Raw genomic sequence first — 21,525 nt, forward strand, 5'->3', positions numbered from 1 at the left:
AATCAGTTGCATTCTTATACACCAAAAATGAAGCAACAGAAAGAGAAAGCAAGAAACAGATCCCATTCACAATTGCACGAAAAACCATAAAATACCTAGGAATAAACCTAACCAAAGATGTAAAAGACCTGTATGCTGAAAACTATAGAAGACTTATGAAGGAAATTGAAGAAGACACAAAGAAATGGAAAAACATTCCGTGCTCATGGATTGGAAGAATAAACATTGTGAAAATGTCATTATTACCCAAAGCAATCTACACATTCAGTGCAATCCCCATCAAAGTTGCACCAGCATTCTTTTCAAAGCTAGAAAAAACCGCCTTAAAATTCATATGTTAAGAACTTTTAGACAGCAAGTGGATTAGTTAGAAAGTCCTAGCAGAGACTTAAGAAGGAAAAGTAGGAAAGACCTTAGCAACTAGGGCTGAACAAACTTTTTTTCCAAAGGACAAGATAGTAAATATTTTAAACTTTGTGACTTATTTTCTGTCATTTGTCCCAAGGGCCACAGTTTGCTAACCCCTGTTACAGGTCAGTTTTATTTTACAAGTGACAGAATTGGGGACCAGATGCGTCAGATGCGCTCAAATCACACTGTTTAATAAGATTTCATAAAGATGGATAAGACGTGTATATTCTTATCTTCTAATGCTGTATCTGAAAATTTTGTAACTTAATGAGACTTTGAAAAACCTCTCTTCCAAATTCTTTAGTTTAGAAATGAGAAAGGTAGGTCTCGGAGGAATATGAGCCATCCAAGGTCTGTAGTGCCAGCGATGAGATTGCAACATAGCCCTCATGACATTGGTTTTAGTGCTCTTTTCACCTGAATTATGTTATGATCTGAATTAGCGAGATAGAAAACACATGGGCAGGTATTAATTCAACAAGCATATCGTGTTGCGCAGTAGGGTCAGTGCTGTGATGAATAGAAATGCATACAAAAACGGGCACCTGGCAGGGTGGGGATGGGGGGTTCAGTCAGTTAAGTGTCCAACTCTTGATTTCGGCTCAGGTCATGATCTCAGGTTTCATGAGTTCAAGTCCCATGTCAGGCTCTGTGGCTGGGATTCCTCAGCTTCCCCTCCCCCCTGCCCCATCTTCCTCTCTCCCTCCCTCTCTCTCTCTCTGCCTATCCACAGCTTGCACTGTCTCTCTCTCTCAAAATAAATAAATATTTTTAAATGGTTAAAACAAGATAGTTCACTCAAGAAGCTCAAAATAATGAAAAGGAACAAACGGAGCAATGGTATTATTGATAGTTTGTGAATTGAGCTAAAATATTCTCATTGAACTAAATCTATAGTGAATTCTACTTCTAAGAAAATAAATGAGTAAAATCCTTGAGTTTCAAATGGCTACTGACCTCACTGCATCAAACCCCCACAGTGGCTAGATAGTTGAATCACTGAAATAAAACAACATTATTATTTCAGTTCGTTTATTTCCTTAAGCATATGCAAAGTTTGGACTTAGCCACTTCTCTGGCCTCCGTGATAAGTCAGGCTTCCGTCATTTTTCAGATCCCATTCTACCCTTGCTGTGCCGTACATGTACAACACTTGCTGGTCTGTTTTGATTCGTAAACTACAAGCTTGAGGAGGACAGAATCCACATTTGTGATTTCACTGCTGTCTCCTCTGATCTCAGCATAATGTCAGGGAGTCTGATAAGCCCTTACTGAGAATCTGTTGGAATGAATGGATGCGTCCCTCTGTATCAGTCAGTGTCCAATCAGGAGAGAAGCAGCACACAGTCATCTGAGCAAGAGAAGTGTGTTACAGAAAATTAGCGGCTATAGTAGCTAAAATGAGCAAATCAGGAGACTATAGATGCTGGTGAGGATGTGGAGAGACGGGCACCCTCCTACACTCTTGGTGGGAATGCAAACTGGTGCAGCTGCTCTGGAAATCAGTGTAGAGGTTCCTCAAAAATTTAACAATAGAACTTCCCTATGACCCAGCAATAACACGGCTGGGGATTTACCCAAGGGATACAGGAGTGCTGATGCATAAGGCCACATGTACCCCAGTGTTCATAGCAGCACTTTCAACAATAGCCAAATCATGGAAAGAGCCTAAATGTCCATCAACTGACGAATGGATCAAGAAGATGTGGTTTATATATAAATGGAGTATTACATGATAATGAGAAAGAATGAAATCTGGCCAGTTGTAGCAATGTGGATGGAACTTGAGGTTGTTATGCTAAGTGAAATAAGTCAGGCAGAGAAGGACAGATACCATGTTTTCACTTATATGTGGAATAGGAGAAATTTACCAGAAGACATTGGGAGACGGAGGGGGGAAAATGTTACAAACAGAGAGGGAGGCAAGCAAACCATAAGACACTCTGCAATACAGAGAACAAACTGAGGGTGGGTGGAGGGATGTGAGAGAGGGGGAAATACGTGATGGGCATGGAGGAGGGCACTTGCTGGGGTGAGCACCGGGTGTTATATGGAAGCCAATTATATTAAATGGAAAAGAAATTAGTGGCTGTAATAGGGGATTGGAGTAACAAGCTAGCCAGAAAGGAAAAGAGTTTCAGAGAATTCAGAGATAGTAGATATAAGGAGGCACTAACCCCAGGCCTGAAAGGAAACCCTGGAACCCTCTCTAGCCCTTCCTTTGTCCTGCCCCAACGCTGCCGTGCTGACACCTTGCTGCAGAGCAGGGGTCCTGAAACTCCGCATTGTGACATTGTGGGTCAGAGAGTTGTTGGTCATGGGTGCAGTCCTGTGCCTCATAGAGTGTTTCTCAACATCCTGATTTCTCCCTACCACCTATTAGTGTGACAACCAAAAGTGGCTCCAGACATGGCCAAATGTCCCCTGGAGGGGGTAGCATTACCCCAGCTGGAAGCATAGCACTTGTTCCAGAAATCCGCCCCTTAGAGTTCCCAGGGAAAGCTGGGCACAGGATGGTGTAAACCCTCCTGAGGGGAGATCCCCTGAGTTGCTGCTGGGTACCACCGGTTTCTATGTGCTGCAGTTGCCAAGCCGCTGGAGAAGGGACAGACCCTCCCAGCACCCTGGAACAAGGAGGCAAAACCCTCACTCCTGCAGTATCTCCCCAGTGCCCTCTACTGACAAAGTTTCAGTGCCAGTTGGCACAGAAAAAAAAAGAAGTAAAGAAACTGGCCCAGATCTGGTTTTACAGAGCAGTCAAAAAGGGTGAATTTAGAGTTGACAGGCAGTAAATCAATAACCAATGCAGATTCCAACCCAAAACTTTCTTAGGGTCCAGGCAAAGTCTGCCTGCCCTGGACAAAGTCCTGGTCAAATCAGATGCACTAAAAGTTGACATGTGAAACCATTCCAGTTAAAAAAACAAAACAAAACAAAAAACTTGTGGAGAACATAGGATGGTGTGTGTCATGCCTGGAGCATCCCAGAGGACTTGCTGATAGAGTCACGCATGTGAATCAGGGAGCCGTTGTGTGGGCAGGAATGGAGGGTGAAGTCGACTCTACAAAAGGGAACTCACAGAGATAAGGGATTGGGAGAGCCCAATCTACAGAAACAAGGGGAATATGGTGGGGACAGAGGGTTTGGGAGGTAAGGCACTGGACAGTGAAATGAGTTGGATGGATGGAGTGCCGGAGGATACAGTTGGAAAGAAGAGATGCAGAGAGATTATGGAGAAATCTTTCAGAGGCAAAGAAGAGGGATTCTGCTCCCTGGGCAGTGAGGAACTGACCGGCAGCCACTGATGATCCCGTCTGTATTTGGTTTTGAAGGAAGGAATGGAAGATTGATTCCAATGAGCAGAACTCAGGCAGGGAGACTGATGAGACTACTGCCCCGGCCCCAGGGATTGCTCACCAAGTTTGAAGTCTAAAGGTTACCCTGACACAGACTTTGGAGAATAATTAAATGCAGGAGATAAGAGAAGGGCTTTCATCTGGGGGGCATGGTGGATGTCTGTAGCCACAGACAGCAGGCTGAGGCGGAGGTGATTGATGGATTCACTTGTGGATGTGGTAAGTTCCACCGTGCAAGTGGTATTGCATAGATGGAGAAGTCCATCGGAGGCGAGGCATGAATTTGTATGTTTCCTGACAATCAGTTGATGAATGGAAATCAGTTGATGAATGTTGGAATTCACAGTTAATCAGTTTTAAGATCTTACAATCACAGCTCTGGTGTTGTTAATGACCCTGATTGTTTCATCTTACCTTGGCGAATAATTAATTCATCTTTCCCCCATAAATGCTTAAAACTGATCTATGTTTCTGAGGCTTGCATTCTCCTCCCCACTTGGGTGTTTCAAAAGCTGTTATTTAGAGATTCAGCAATGGCTTTGGAACTCATTCACCAGTTGTATGAATAAGTAAGAGATCCTCTGAACAGTCTGTTTCTACATCTGAAATATAAGTTTTAATTTCTTCAGTTAAGGAGATAATATTTTAATTTTCATATTTGAAATTCTCCTGGAGGGTCTTCTGTGTGGTGTTTTGGGCTGTTTATTTGAGGAGGGGGTCATAATGCTCCTTGTGTTTTAGAGCTAAAATAGGAAGGAGGAAGAGGCGATGCCAGGATCAATTTCTGATCAACTTTACTTTAAAAGCCAAGAGTGTCATCACTAAGTTTGAAAGTTGGATTCTGCATTAGATACTCACGTTGTTGTTTTTTCTGGTCAAGCTAAGCGGTTTTGCTCACTTTAGGAGAAACCTTCCCTGGTGAGACCGTTATTACGGGCCCAGCTGGGTCATAAAGATCTAAGTGTTTCATTTTTTTTTTTCAATCTGTCTAGCAGTTGGTACTCATTCTGAAATGTTCAGCATCGACACATGAACTGGATTAGGCTCAGTTACAATAGCAGTGAAATCTTATTCCTAGACTCGGCTTAGGACCTTTCAGAGTGTACTGGTTTGGACGGAGTTTAACAGTTGTGTTAGACACAGCTCTGCTGCGTCATTTTAATGGAACGAATATGAAAATAGAAACCAGACTGGCAAAGGCAAATGGTGGTTTGGTTGTTGAGAAGGATGGTGTTGTCCTGCCTGGTAATAGTATATTTTTGTCTAGGTGAGAAACCTGAAATCTCAATGAGAACTTTATGTTGCATTATTTTTTTTCTGTTGTGTTTTGTTTTTACATTTTAGTCAGTCAATATCAGGTGATTATAAGCATCATAACTGCTCATTGAGAAAAATTGGAAAGCACAGAAAAATATAATTCTGACATTCAAAGTTAACTACTGTTAATATGTCGGTATATTTCCTTAAATAGATCATACTGCTGAAGTCTATTTTCTTCTTTGTCCAGAGACAGGGACAGGCTACATAAACATAGGGATAAGTAGACAAATTTGTACTGTCATTTATTAAACATATGTGCCAATTGCAAAGCTAGTCGAGATTGATAGATTGATGATATGTATATACCTCCACACATGATTTCTCAATGAGCAAGCATACAAAGGATGCTTTTTCTTCTCTCTTGTAAAGATAAACCTGGCTCTAGACACACAGGTATCATGTTGCAAAATGTACAGCTTTTAAGTAGAGAGCTGGGGGGCAAATCCAGTTCTGCTTTCAAAGCCCATGACATCACGTTACCGTATCACATTTACCGCGCTAATTAAAACCTCTCATGAGCATAAGCTGAGCCCCTTTCTCTCCTTAGTTTCTTAAATATGCTGGACCAGGTAAACTCATTTCATTTTTTAATACTTATAAAGAATTCTTCACATGTGCCTTTGTCCCTCCTTGGAAGTATTTCCTTGAGGGGCTCCTCAGGACAGCATTGCTTAGTCCTAGGATATGCATATTTGAAAATCGTTGTGTGGACCACTTCCCCGGCCAGCTCCCAGTGTTGATGTGTGAGAACATCTGCTGCACCGCACCCTGACCAGCTTGACATTTGGGTTGAAACAGTCTTAAATGACATGACGGGGCAAATCAGCCCAGGGCAAGAAATATGTCACATAGCCTCCAAGAAGAGTCGGTTTGACATTTATTCTTCTGTTGTAATTGATACATGGAGCTGAGTTATTTGTTTCATTTTTGCAACTGCTTCTTCATCCTGGGGAAGAATAAACACATTTAAAAGGCTTCAGAAAATTGCGAGAGCAGAAAAGAGCTCAAATAACCTTTTTCTGAAAGGTCAGGAGTAAATGGGAAAGGCTAACGAGGTACTTGGAGAGGAAGAGTAGATGGAAATGTGGAAATCATCCAAGTGACTGGTGAAATTAAAAGCTCAAAATGGTAACAAAAGAAGACCCCCATTTGTAGATGATGCAGGTGGTGGACAGTGGTGGGGAAGAAGGAAATGCTTTCAGAGAATTTAATACATGAATTTCTGAGCATCTCAATGTGCCTTTGTTTACTGTTTCATCTTGGTCCAACCATACTACATGCCTATGGGGAAAGAGGACATAAAAAAAGTTTAGAAAAGGAAACTAAGGGTCTTGGTGGCTCAATGGCTTGCTCCAAGCCACACAGATCTGCGTGTTATACGTTTTTTATGCTGGTGCTTTTATGCCAGCCAATTGAGTGTCAGCTGGTCAGCTAGATTCTGTTAAGGGACTCTTATGGCCCTACGGTCTCAGGCAGGTTACCTAACCCTCTAAGCCTTACCTCTTGTCTCTTGCTCCCAAATGGAGACCTTGACAACATCTGGAGATCTATTTTAATGTCACACATGGGTTTCCTAAGGGGATCAAGTAGACAGAGGTGAGGAATGTTGCTAAGTATCCTCTGTTGCCCAGTATAGGCCTTCCAGGGAAGAATGGCCTGATCCCAAATGTCAGAAGTGTGGAGTCTCAGAAAACCTGCTGTAAACTTTCTAGGATGTGAGGATCATGGTACTTCCCTCACTGAGCTGTTGTGAGGTTCCAGTGAGATGATGCAGGTGAAAAACAAGACTGAACTTTTAGGCAGTAATTACTTCAGAAAAGTAGGTCAATCAGTTGGGCAAGGAAAGCAGGCAAAAGACACAGTTTGGGCAAGTTCTTGCCTGTAAGGGATGGCGCAGGAAGAGGTGTATGTGGAACATTCTGAGAAGTAGCATGGAGGAGGAGGGGGAGAGGGAGGAGGGGAGAAGGAAGACAAGGAGGAGAAGGGGGATGAGGAAGAAGGGGAGAGGGAAGGGAGGGGGAGGAGGAAAAGAAAGGGGAGTGAGGAAGGCAAGGGAGAAGAGGACAGGGAGGGGAAGGAGGAGGAGAAACTGGGAAAGGGAGGGGGGTGGGGGGCAAGGAATAGGAGGGAGGTGGGTAGGAGGAGGAGGAGGAGGATCCAGAGTGAAGCATCAGGGAAAGAGAACGGTTCAGTGTGTCAGCCACTTTATATTTGAAGGCTACTTACTCCCGGAGCAGCTGGCCAGCAGGGCAGGATCTCAGGGGGGTCACTGAGGCTGGGACTGGAAGGAGACCATCCCTGGGATCAACAGTTAGTGGATTAGTGATGGGCTTGAGAGAAGAGCTCTAATAAGTAAAAGAAAAATGGGACTAGAGTGTCAGGTTGCCAAGGGTTGATAAATCCATGAAGAGGGACACCAAGAGACAGGAAATGCAGTTCATTCCAACTGGCCATTTGGTCACACAGTGTTGTTTCAGGATTGGAGAGGCCATCCTGCTCACAGGCTGAAAAGTCTCAAGGGGACAGTGACGTGGTAGAAATGTTACTGGTGGCACTGGAGTCTGGAGGAGAGAGATGGGGGTTTGTGATTGGGGCAATTGGGGGGGGTGTTGCTTTAGAAAGGAGTTAGGCCCCCATTTATCTGGGGGGAAATGCGATGACCATGTCACCATACTTCAGATCCAGGGAAACAAATGGAAACCAAGAAATTAACTTTTTAGGAATGTCTCAGAAGTTACAAGGGAAGTGTGCTTAGATAGCACGGATACACAGGAAGATGTGTCATGTACATTGTCCTTCATAGTTCTTCATGAACTGAATTATCTTCCTCAAATGCATGTGTTGTAGCCCTCACCCCCATGTGACCATATATGGAGATGGGGCCTGTGCAAGAGGGTCAGAAGGGTGTGGTCCTGACCTTAAAGGACTGGTGCCCCTGAGGTAAGAGGTGGGGACATGGGTGGGGTGTACACATGGGAAGGCTCCTGAGCACCCAGGGACAAGGGCCTGTGTGTGGGACAGGGAGAAAGGCTTCACCAGAAACCAACCCAGAGCATCTTGGTGTTGGCGCTTTGACCCAGGGAACTGAGCAAAAACAGATTTCTGTTGCTTCGGCCACTCCACCTGCCTGTACTATTTTGTGATCACAGCCCTGGCTGACTCTTCACTTCCTAATCAGAACTTCCATACATAGAGTGCAGTTGAAGAAATAAGAGCATCTTTGCAAATAAAATTGTATTTATTTTAAAGAATTAGATTGACTGTGAGGGATGGCGAGAACAGACAGCAGATGTGTAGTACCAAGTCCCAGTCCTGGCCCCAGCCAGTAACCAACTGGCTTCGGCTTTCTGTAGTGAGGGAGAGCAACCTTGTAAGTGTTAGGATTATAGATACTAGAGTGTGATTGCGTCTGCACAAAATTGTCCAGGCCTCAGTTGCTTTATCTGTCACACAGAGAAATTCCTATAAGATAGTTTGCACAGGGGCGCCTGGGTGGCTCAGTTGAGTAAGCCTCCGGCTCTTGATTTCAGATCAGGTCATGATCTCACCATTTCTGAGTTCGAGCCCCACATTGGGCTCAGTGCTGACAATGCAGAGCCTGCTGGGATTCTCTCTCCCTTTCTCAACCTCTTCCCCCTCTCTCACAGTAAATAAGTAAGTAAGTAAATAAATAAATAAATATAAAACAGTATGTACAATTCCTTACATATGCTAGTTATATTTTTATGTTTTGCTTGGTATTTTTGTTATTACATATTCTACAAGAATTCATTTGGGACAACAAAGGATATATTTATCTCTTTACTTCCAGTGATTTTTTTCTTGTTAAGTGTTTGTTTGTTTGTTTCTACTCTCGTAATGAGAGCAGAAATACAAAGTCCACAGAAGCACTAATTCTGGTTAAAATGTTATGCTAGGAACTAGCATTGTCTTTGTTTCAAAAACTTTCAAAGGCAGAAATAATGTAAGCATACTGTAAAGATAATTGGAATAGATTTATTGGGCTACATTAACGTTTCCTTTTCAATTTACTTAACAACAATTTAATGGGAAAAAAACAATTTAATGACTTTCACAGTATTTTATATCCCCCTGTCCATTAAATAGTCCATTACAAAAGAGATAATAGTTTTAACTGGTATCTGACATAATTGATATAACTATAGAAACTAAAATATATAAGCTATGAATTTTTATTAGTTTTAATAAGTGTGGCCTGTTTCATTTTAGACAATTTTGATCATTTTTTGTCAATTACATGGATTTATAATTTGTAAGTAATTTCTAAGAGCATGTTTAAAAATATTTGATAAATAAAATATCCACTGTTATCATAAATTCTATGTTGAAAACAGGAAATTCCTGGAGAAAAATGAGCATTAGTTTGTATATTCTTATTGAGAAAATGGACATCAAAATTGTCTTAGAGAATCTACTGCTTTATGAGAAAAGTTAAATTATTTAATTATTCATATTTTGTTTCCATTGGGGCAAGTGGATTGTTGTAATGAAATCATCAGATATATAAGAAATAGAATCTTTGCATTCATGTCAAAAGAGTGGTATTTTGGCCCAGAATGTCAGTGGCAGAAAGAATAATGTATGATGTCTACTTCTGTTAATATGTGTTTGGTATAGTGAGGAAAAGAGACTTTTTAACACATACTTAAAATAATTGGTGAGGCCTGAGAAATCTGTCCATTGCATGGACTGTCTGATTTAAGCATACTTGGGGGATAATCTTTAAAGAATGAAAGTTACAAATTTGGTGTTTTAGGGCATTTATACGTAGAACCATACTTTTCTCTCTAACCTAAAAGGCTAAACTATCACATGAGATTTGATTCTAATTTCTCCTGTTTTTTTAATTGAAAATGAAAGATGTGCTGCATTTTTAAATCCTTCCTTGCACTTTAATTGCAGTTGGGATTCATGGGTATAAATTTCATTACCTTCTAAAATAATTACCCTCATTTAATGTCCTATATGTAATTCAATGATAAATTGCTAAGTGTTTCAGACCACCTCACTCATATTAATACCAATGTATGTCTTCATCAGGATCAAAAATTTAGATAAGGAGTTCATTTTAACTAAACTTTTGTGCTTAAAAATGTATTATTCATGTAGGTAGATGTTCAAAGAGGCACACAGGCTCAGCACTGTCAACTTATAAATGATGAATTTTACATGAAACTTTGCTTCAAGAGACTTAACTGTCTTCTGGTTAACACAATGAATGAATCCATCCATCCACCTTTTTATTAATTCATTTCAGATTTCTATTATACACCAGGCAATACTCTCATTCTTAAAGAGTTACTGATAAATAAGATAGACCAAATCTCTGATCTCATGAAGATTCTAGTGTGAGAAGGACAACAGATATTTAACAGACCAAGTTTTTAGCAAGTCAAACTCTACTGATTTGTAATCAGTATTTGTAGTTAAAACAAAGTGGGTTAAATGATACAGAGTGTGGCAGTGAGGGTCTGGTCTATTTACTCTCCATTGGTTGGTCACAAAAAACCCCTCTGAAGGGGGTACACTTAAGCTGAGACCTGAATGGCATTAAGAAAAGCCTTGCAAACATATGCTACTATCTTTCTCTGCCTGATTTATTTCACTTAGCATAATACCCTCGAGGTCTGTCTACATTGCTACAAATGGCCAGATTTTATCCTTTCTCATTGCCATGTAGTATTCCATGCTATATATACACCACATCTTCTTGATCTATTCATCAGTTAATGGACATTTAGACAGACACCATATGTTTTCACTGATATGTGGATCAGGAGAAACTTACTAGAAGACTATACGGGAGGGGAAGGGGGAAAATAGTTAAGGAGAGGAAAAGAGGGAAACCATAAGAGACTCTTAAATACTGAGAACAAACTGAGGGTTGATGGGGATGGAGGAGAGGGGAAAATGGGGATGGACATGGAGGAGGGCACTTGTTGGGATGAGCACTGGGTATTATATGAAAACCAACTTGATAATAACCTATACTAAAAATAAATAAATATTTTTAAAAAAGAAAAAAGTAAATGCCATGCAAAATCTAGAGAAATCCAGGAAGAAGACAAAGGCCCTGGAGAAGATGCAAGCTCAATGTATTCTAAGGCCAAAGGGAGTCTAATAGGAGAGACTGGGCTATGGGAGGTCAGGGAGGAGAGAGCCAATCTAATTTATGCCTACTGCATAAGGAAATAGGCAATTGTACTAATTCCCAAGGAGAGAATGGTAGTAGGGACCAAAGGGGAATAGAGAAAAGGGGATTTACTTCAGAATATTGAAGGTAGAATTATAGGATTTGGTGTTGGGTTTTGTATGGGGTAACAGCATGAGGGAAAAGAATGATCTAGGACAGAGATCTGGAAGCATTTCCTGTAAAGTGCCGGATAGTATTTTCAGCTATGCAGGCGATACTCTCCCCATTACAGCTAGTCAACTCTGCTATTATATGAAAAAGCAGCCATGGGCAATATGAAAGACAATATGAAGGAATGAATGTGGCCATGTTCCAATAAAACTTTATTTACAAAACAGGCAGTTGTGCCATATTTGGTCTGTAGGCAGAAATTTGCTGACCCCTGATCTAGAATAAATCCTGGAAAGAATAGAAGAGAAGACAGAGGCTGTGAGACACCAGCTCTCCCACATTAGGGATACCATCTGAAACATGACAAAGTAGGGTCTCTGGGCCTGTTGGAGAGAAGGCTTCATTACCCAGGGAGGCACATTTCTATTTCTCTAGGCTGCTTTCCACATCACTGAACCAGGAGACATCCAGAGTATATGATTGTTTAGACTTTCTTCATTTACCATGTATGATAGAGTTCTTAGCCAGGGTGATGGAATTGGCATCATCCTTGACTTGCCCGTGTAATGCTGCCATGCATTCTATTATTTATGCACCTGTGCTTTTTATAAATATTTTATATTGCGGTTTTGTTAGTATATTAATATTTATTATCTGTAGCTCTAAATTCTTTAATGTGTCATTTATTCTAACTTCCCTCTGAAAATATATAGAATATATTTCTCTATTTCAGGGAAAAAATTCATTACATATAGAGTGACTAAACTCTGGGACTAGGGAATCCCTTGACGTGTTAATGGAAATTGATAAAATAACACCTGCACTAATTTATTCAATAAAGCATTTATTGAGTGTATTCTGTGCAGATGCTTTGCTAATACTAGGGATACATGGTTTATTAAGCAAAAAAAAAAAAACCTGGACATTGAAGATCTCAGTACCTAGTCAAGGAGAGTGACCCAAAATCTGCTAAATTCAGAACCTCACAATGAGTACTCTGAAAGGGCAAACGCAGGTATTGGGTGGGATTCAGAAGAGGGCATGTAAGAGAGGATGCGAGAGGGGGGAGTCAGACAGTGCTTCTCCAAGGACCACTTGAGTTTCAATTTCCAATCCATCATGGAGAGAAGTTTTCAGAATATAAAAAGTCAGTGGATTACTAGAAAAATAAAAGGGAAAAAGGCATGAGGATAAATGCCTGCTTTTACAAACTATTAGATTGAACATACATAGAATTATGTTTCAATAAAAATATCAGACCAAAGATAGCACTGCCATGGGAAGAAAGAATCACACAGGTTTATCACACCATTATTGAAAGTGCGCATATAAGCATCAAGCAGAATTGTTGCTACAGGCATTGGCAGTCACCACAGGGCCAAAGTGTATGGGTGATGGGGAGGTTCTTGGCTCTGACTTCAGGAGCCACACTTGTAAAGAACAATGTGTGTGTAATATTTATTCTTAATGTGCCACATGTACCTGTTTCCTCCTTGTTAGCTTTTCTAGTCTAGACTGGCTCGATGGAAATGCCATTTGCAGAGAATGATGTGTATAGAAATTGTTTTGTGTTTTGGTCTATTGTGCTCAGAACAGAGAAACCCATCTCAAAGAGATGTCTGGTTGGAAATGGAAGCATTTGTTTTTAAGATGATTTCAACACACTCAGGATATTCATTTTTATGTTTTACCCCAAATGGAACAAATGATGTTCCAGTTTCATCAATCATTTCTGTTGATTTATTCTGTAAAGTTAAGGTTCAGTTTAAATGATCTTTTAATGAAAGAAATAGATTCTAGAATTTGTACATTTGGGGCTATAGTTAGCAAACTCATTTAACATTATCCCCCTTCTGCATATGAATTGTCTGCAGTCTGTACCAAATGTTTCTCACCTCATGAATTTGGTAATGATTAAACAGGTCTACACTCCGTTAAAAAAATGTGAGTTCACTGATCTTAGATGTTTCAATGTCCAATTGCTATAAAAATTTTCCAAATTTAGAAGAATTTTCTAAACTTCTCTACTAATCTCTTGACAGACCCATAACATACTTTGAGTACCGCTAATCTACAAAAGATTCCAGAATTCAATCATGCTTAGATAAAGGTAAAATACATATAGAAATCTTATATGTAACTAGTTAAGATAGAATACTTACAAACTCAAAATTGTTTGGGGGGAACTATCTCAAAATACAACTTTTAAAACACAGTTTTTCTTTTATTACATTCTTTATTTAGGTGGAACATATCCTTAATAGTTACACAATAAAAATGCAAAAGAGTAAAAGATGAAACCCTAAGCCAGAAACTCTGGCAAGTGTTTCAACAATAAAATTATTAAATAAGAAAATAAATGAGACTGAGAAATGTAGTCAACCCCTGTAGTATGTTTCTACATAATCAAGGATGTCCTACACTATTATTCTATTATTTTTTCATTTAACTATTAATTTTGTTATTATGTAAGCAAAGACATAGCCTAAAATCAAATAAGTACTAAAATGATACAGTTCCAACTCTGAAATAGAATTTTAAAGTGTCTAGAAGAAGGTGTGCCAAAATATGAGAGTTTGGCTCAAAATAGTAGAATTACAAGTTCTCTTTTATTCCTTGGAGTTTTTAGTGTCTTTGAAAATTTCAACATATTACCATTGGGATGAGAAGAAAAGAGTAAATCTTAAAATTCAAAATTAGTCTGTGTCAGTCAACTAATATAATAAGCCTAGTCAATTCATCATGGCTCTGCCCTGGATAAAACTAACTCTATAGGCTTATCAGATACAGCATGTAGTTAACACCACGTGGATTTTTGTGCTGAAAAATCATAGTAAATGAATTAACAGAGTTCCTGAAATCCATTCTTAACTTTTTGTTTCTGTGAATTAGGCCACTTCGAATCATTATTTTCAACTTTTGATTCCTTTAAAACTTGTAATCAAGAAATGGTTTAAGTTAAGTGTGTATTATTTGTAATCAGTTTTCCTTAATGAATAATCCCCTTAATAATCAGGGATTATTGTTACACAGGAAAGACAGAGACAAATGTCTAACACTTCTGTATGATTGATTTTTCTCCTACAAATATAAACATCTATACAGAATTTAAAAAATGATAAGAAAACTATTTGCTCATAAAAATGTAACTGCTTTTTCTGAAAGTCATAATATATTTTGAATAGATAACATTCTTTTTATAGATACTGGAACCTTCCTTCTGATAGCATTCAAACACTCTTCCCCTCCCATCTCGTATTATATTTCTTCTCTCTAATATAAAGTGTGCATTTTATTCTTGTTGCACAACCACAGTAGCTTGACGTGTTCCTTATAGATGGTAGCCATTGCACAAACACAGAAGTGTGTCTGAATAGATGAAGGGAAGGATAGGTGGTTGGGTGGATGGATAGATAGATGGGTGGATGTGGATGGATAATTGAAAGGATAAGAGTGTTCATTGGTTTTCCTGTATTGGGAGCTCCTTTTCCATCATGGAAACATATTCATAAGGTACTTGATAAGATAAACCATTGATAGTTATGACTGTGGTAGTTAAACAATAAAACAATCAAACAAAAGTAACAGAGAGCCTTCATTTGGAGCCACAAAGTGAATTAACAGATTTTCTTGATAAACATTTCAAAGAAATGAAAGGATGATTCTAATACCTTGGACTTAGTTAAGTAACATATGTCCAGGTGATACAAAACATTAATTTTATACTTTCTATTAATAAATATACTTTTAAGGATTTAGGCAAGATTCAAGTTAAAGTCTATTAGGATATAATCATATATGCCGTTCGAATTAAGAGAACTTTGTCAGGAGTTCAGACTATGCTTAATAAATATTTTGCTTAGCACTGTTGAAGTATTTGTAATAGTTTTGGGCTTAAGATATTAATTACTTTTAGTTCATTTTGACTACTCATCTTCAACCGATAAGAATGGAATACCATGTTATTTAAAGATATAAACAAGAAAAAGATATAAACAAGTAAAAAATAATTTTGGATATTTTCTCCCACCCTGTTTTGAATTTGAAAAAAAAATGATTTTAAGCACTTATACAAGATCTCTAAACAATTGGTGGAATAGAGGAGAAAATATCATGATGACAAAATCAATTAATGTGTATCACTGGATACATACATAATTTATTATCAGAGAAAGTGCCTTGTAAACTGTAAAGTGAAATATAAATGCTGTCATTTTTGAGCAGCATAATGATGCTCATCACTGGTATCTAGACTGCGTTTCTAATAACATAATAGCCTGTTTCTCTCTAGATGAAGTCTCATCATATCACAACCGAGGAACAAAATTATACACTTTTTAGATATACCACTGCGTAATCAGCTGTGTTCAAATGATGTTTTGGCTTAATAATGAAAGCATCTTAATAACTGAAATTATTACCCACTGAGATACTGTCACTATCATGTTCTGAAAAGACAAATTTCCTAGAATGAGAAACATAGCCTTTTATGATGTTTCTGAAGGAGAATTTCTATAAATACCATTCTCAATGTGAAAATAGCATTTCTGCTTCCTCTTTCCCTTCTTTTCTCCCTTCCTTTCTTCCTCCTTTCTTTCAATCCATCTTTTTCTTTTTCCTTCTTCCTTTTTCCCATCTTCTTTCCTCTCTTCCACTCCCTCCTTGCAAGAATGTTCAAAATACCAGCAATAAACATAAACAAGATTTTCTATTTGCTCTTTCTACTGCTTTCTCAACTCATAACATTTTGTCCACCCCCCCTTAAATATTGTCAAGACTCGTTAAAATTGGATTCCACATCCCAAGAAGAATAGGAAAGTTGCCTAGTACTTAGTACCTTAATATGCAGAAAGTTTTGTCATTGAAATACCCTGGATGAAAGTCTTTTGCTCATTAATGTCATCTTCATTTATTCTGGAATTATGTCTAGAATGTATGTGAAATTGGCTCTTTTATTTCACTGGGCTAAAATATAACTGATACACGAATTGTGGGTTTGTCTATAAACAGAATTGAATGTCCTCTAGTCTCCTAGATTTCTTCTGATAAGTAATGTTTTATGATTTCTACTCGTCAGTTAACCATTGCATTACAGTTTCTTTCTTAATAAAACAGCAAAAGTCCTCTCTTCTTTGTCATCAAGACCTGAGTAAATATTTAAAAAGGTGTCCAATGCCTATAGTAATAATTTTCTAAACGTCTCTTTGATGAAGATCCACACAGATGACAGGTGTTTCACAGAAAATCTGTGAGAAGGAAAAAGAAATGCAACACTAATTAGTTCATGCTTTCCCAGGGAATGATACATTCTGTAACACTGGCAATTAAGCTTATCAAGAGTCTTAACATATAGGTTGATCAGTGCAAGGGATACACAGACACAGAGAGCCACTTGGAACTCAATAATACAGCTTGAAAACTTGACACTTTCTTAAACTTTTAGTGAAGCATGATGTTGGGCTTACTGTTGGAGAACACTTAGAATATTAGCAGGAAGCCTTTGTTCCATGTTTCCAAAAAGAATGTTCCTTGGCCAGGATTGCTCTCTAAATAAAGATGGTTTACAAAGGGCATGTGGTTCCAATTTCGATGCCAAGATGATCATCCTGGGTATTTTATTTTGAAAGGAAATTCCATATGTCTAACCTGTAGTAGAGAGTATAAATATAAACGTTTTCGTACACAGTTGCCACACTCCTTCATCTGTCTGTGTACGTGTGTGTGTGTGTGTGTATGTGTTGGTCTCTGCCTGTGTACACGGATCAGTAGGTACCCTTATGAGTTTTTAAAAATAAAAGTATACATTTATGGTATAATATTGTTAGAAATCAACATAAATCACAACTGCTTTATGATTACAACTCTATAAATGACAATAGAGCTCTGCAGAAAAAAATGTGAACAGAAATATGTAAAGATATCCCCATTCATTATTTGCGGATAGAGAAACATGAGTGCTTTCTTAATGTCTTCTCGCAGTTGTTAAAAGTTTCCCATCATAATAAATTGATTACATTTTAAATGAAAAGCACTTTCCTTAATTGGAGGGAGTTTACATCAGAAGTACATTCCTGTTTATCAAGTTAGGGGCCTTTGTAAATTCATGTTATTTCTTCATTTTTTTTCTAATCTAATTGGTAAAAAAAAATAATAAATATTGAATCATTAGCACCACCTAGAAAATTCATATTTTAAATCAAGGCCACTTAAGAAAACGTATACAAGAAAGTCACTCTTGAAATACTGCTTTTATTCATTCTTTTTAAATGTGATACTTGTCATTGGTTAGGACTAATATTTAACAAAAATGATTCTAAAGAGCTCACAACCAGTCTAAATGTGTTGTTGTTGTTGTTGTTGTTTTTCGATCAGGCCCAACTTACTTTTAAACTCATTCCTGTGATTAGATGCTTTTTGTAGAGCTTCACCAGATGTAGGGTTTTACATCTGTGTATCCTCTGTGAATACGAATTTGAAACTGCTTTCTCAAAAAGTGATCTGCATAGTTTTCACCAGCCCCAGTGGAAGGGACAGGTTTTCTTAAGTTATAAAGGCCTTGATCCTTATCAGATTTGTCATCCATTCACCCTCTAAATCTTTGATCATATCCTATCTTGCGTAAGACATATTAAGCTCAAATAAATAGTAGGAGGAAGAATTTTAACTACTTGAAATCCCCAAATTACTCTGAGTGTCAAACATGCAAGAACATAATCTGAATGTATTTGGAAAGCTCTTGTACTGGCTATAGCTCTCTGATGTTTCCACAGTGTGCTCTTTGGTTCCTCTCTGTCAATGCCTTTCCACAATGATTTGGATGTGGTTATATTAAAAATATCTAATGATTATAGAGGAAGGAGTGGAAAGGAGGGAACATAAATTTTAGTCCTGGATGTGCTGCAGAATTGAGGTCATCTTGGACAAGAAATTTCATTTCTCTGTGCTTCAATCTTACATGATCTCAAAAAACAGAAAATCGACCACATTATTGATTTTTTTTCACAGTACTATATTTTACTTTACAATTTTATTTATTTTTTATGTTTTTACCAGTATTCATTTTTGAGAGACTGAGAGAGGCAGAGTGCAAATGGGGGAGAGGCAGACAACGAGGGAGACACAGAATCTGAAGCAGAATTCATGCTCTGAGCTGTCAGCACAGAGCCCTACAGGGGGCTCAAACCCACAACCCATGAAGTCATGACCTGAACTGACGTCGGACTCTCAACCGAGTCCCCCAGGTGCCCCTTGACTTTACAACTGTAAAGCCCTCTCACTTTAGGGAGTTTCCTAAGTAATGACCAAGACATTCTGTGGGAAGGTGGGGAATTCTACCATTTAAAGAACAGTAGCAGAAATCATATTTGAACATTGATCTCCACTATGGGGATTATTATTTATCATTTATTTTATCACTAATTATAGGTCTTTGGAAAGTTTTATAAAGACTGTCATTTTTGGCAGCATTCATCCATTTGGCATTCATTAATGCAATTCATCCTAGAAAACTTGATGCTCTGTGGTTCTTGATTCCTTAGTCTTCTATCTCTTCCTTTGGTTCCGTTTTGTCTTAGAAATACTTCATGTTTTAGGTCAGCATTCCAGTCAGCCTATCCCCCAGATGAGATCATTACCCACAGAGCTGATGCTGTGCCCGCTGTCTCCTTTCAGCCAGCCTGCAAGCAAGAGTCACGTCCCTCTTTGCACATTTTTCACAAAACAAAAACAAAAACCAGTGCATGTCAAAGTTGTTAAGCAATGCTTAACTTTATATCAACAAATATCCTATATTTCAGGACCTGACCAGGCATATTTTATTATTTAATACGCACAGGAAGCCATTTTTGTGCATTAAGATTAAAAGAGGTTTACAATTAAAATGTAATTTCTTACAGCACTTTACCATTCTCTGTGCATAGGCTGGACCTTGCTAGGGATTTGATGGTTGTTGTGAAGGTGCAGTGATTTGGATGGATGCTTCTGTGTAGTTCTTGAGGGTACGAGGGGGAATGATCGCCTCCTTCCCTGTCAGCCTCCGTGCTGCTGGGCTGTAGGACTTCAGATCAGTTTCATAACCTCTCATGCCTTCATATCCTGGACTATGCAGTGGATATAATACTGACTCACAGGGTTGCTGTCACTATTAAAGTATTTGCTACATTTAAAGCACATACAGTGGTGCCCGGCATATAAGCACCACGTAAGTGAGGGCCCTGATTATTATGTGAGCACTCTGAAGGCAGATTTGTCCTTTAGTTCCTCTGTTCAATCTAGTTCAGTGCGTGCATAAGAGTTATGGTATCTGGTTGCATGCAGTAATTTTCAAGGGTAATTCTTGTGTGTGTTTGTGTGTGTGTGTGTGTGTGTGCGCACGTGTGTGCATTTTCATTTTGTGCTGGCTCAGCAATATTTTATATTTTAGATCTCTAATAGATGAGACTTCATTGTATAAAGTCTGAACACAGTTCTGGGTCCATGTAGGCTATGGGATAGATGGGGTTTGCACAGTTGTAGTACCCTTCCTGGTTGATCCTAAAGTCCACATTTTCATCCGTCCAAAATGAGTTGGCTTTCCCGTAATTCTTCTCCTCTGTCATTTTCCTATTTTCGGCATACATATTTTGCCTTTGAAGATTAATTTACAATTTTGTTAAGTGGAGATAATGATGCTTGTCTTTTACAGTATGTTGGAGAACTGGAGTCAATATATGCTCATGACAGTTAAAAGAATAGTGCCTACAGTAGGCATTCCAAAATTGGTAGATCTTGTTGTCATTTCCCTGGTAAAATTGACCCACTCGTTTGGGAAATACATCCTTTTGCGTGCCACAGACTTTATTCCACCCATTCTTTGAATATGTGCTTTTGCCAGGTCCAATTCTAGGTGTTGGGAACTGTAAATAAGATGGTAGAGTCACTACTGACAGAGTTCATATTATCTGCTGTGCTTCTTAATAATGTATCTAGATTAAATGTTTGATCATTCTTAGTTAGATCCTTTTAGATTGTGTCAGTGCATCATTGCCTAGGTAGTAATTGTTATGACTCCGGAGGATTTATCCTAATTACTGTGTTTTTCCTGACAGCTCTTTCAAGCATTTGATTGGAGGACTGGATGACGTGTCCAATAAAGCCTATGAGGACGCAGAAGCTAAAGCAAAGTAAGTGACAAATTTCCCCCCCACCTTGGACTTTAGTCTTGAGTTTTCAAAGTTGATTTTTAGTAAATAGAAAGTCATATTTTCTTCAAATAACAAATCCCAACACTTTGACAGAAGAAACCAGTTGCTTAAGCAAGGGGGGTGGAGTAATTTAAGGTTGTTATTACATAGAAAGCTTCCTTAGTAAGGCTTTTCTAAACATGAAATCTTAATTCTGGGAGCAAGATCATCTCCACAAGGGAAATGGTAAGTTTAAAATCCCATATAAAAAAATTGAATGCAAACATTATGTCTCCCATTGAAAATACTTGCTGAATGAATGGGGGTTGCCATATTCAACAGTTGTTTGTGAAGCTGTAGGAAAAACAATCAGGCTGGAAGTATTTCCCAGTGCAAATACATCGTTGCTTTACTTGAGTGACACTAAGTTACCAGAATGTTAGGAGATAGATAGTACATATCCCATTAATCATTATTTTTGTGTCTACTAACATAAATATAACTGTATCTACTTGCTTTAAAAGAAAGTTTTAACGTTTTTTGACAGAGGTTTGAAACTATTTGAGATAGGCTTTTTCCGAGGGAAAAAAAAAGTCTAGGTTACTGTTATAAAATGGTAATCTTTATAATCCTCCCCTCTTTTCTCCTACAAACTAATTTAAGTAAAAGCAATTTAGTAGTGATATCACACAGGACACCTAAAGGATTAAACTGACAAAAATGTATCAGTAAAGAGATCGTTCAGGGGCAGAATTTGGTTGGTTTTGTAGTAACCTCAAAAGCAAAAAAAAAAAAAAAAAATTAATTGCCTTTGCCTTGAGAATCTAGGAAGATTAAAATTTTGGTCCAGAATAAACAAAAGTAAGTCCTGTAATTCATTTTGACTGATAAAATTCTATCGTCTTCCAAGCTGTCAGTATATTTGCCATTTCTTCCCCATATAGTTGCCATT

The 21,525-nt window shown here is 38.4% G+C and overlaps 1 protein-coding gene across 2 annotated transcripts in view; it reads left to right on the forward strand.

The window, feature by feature from the left end:
• PRKG1 (protein kinase cGMP-dependent 1) overlaps positions 1 to 21,525 on the forward strand; it is a 1,238,870-nt gene that overhangs the window by 1,115,365 nt on the left and 101,980 nt on the right. For both annotated transcript variants that reach the window (XM_029931713.1, XM_029931712.1), the window contains exon 9: positions 20,499 to 20,573. In XM_029931713.1, coding sequence (XP_029787573.1) covers positions 20,499 to 20,573 — 75 coding nt within the window. The remainder of the gene's footprint in view (positions 1 to 20,498; positions 20,574 to 21,525) is intronic.

This window comes from Suricata suricatta, chromosome 2 (genome assembly GCF_006229205.1).
Source record: "Suricata suricatta isolate VVHF042 chromosome 2, meerkat_22Aug2017_6uvM2_HiC, whole genome shotgun sequence".
NCBI classification, from domain to species: Eukaryota; Metazoa; Chordata; class Mammalia; order Carnivora; family Herpestidae; genus Suricata; species Suricata suricatta.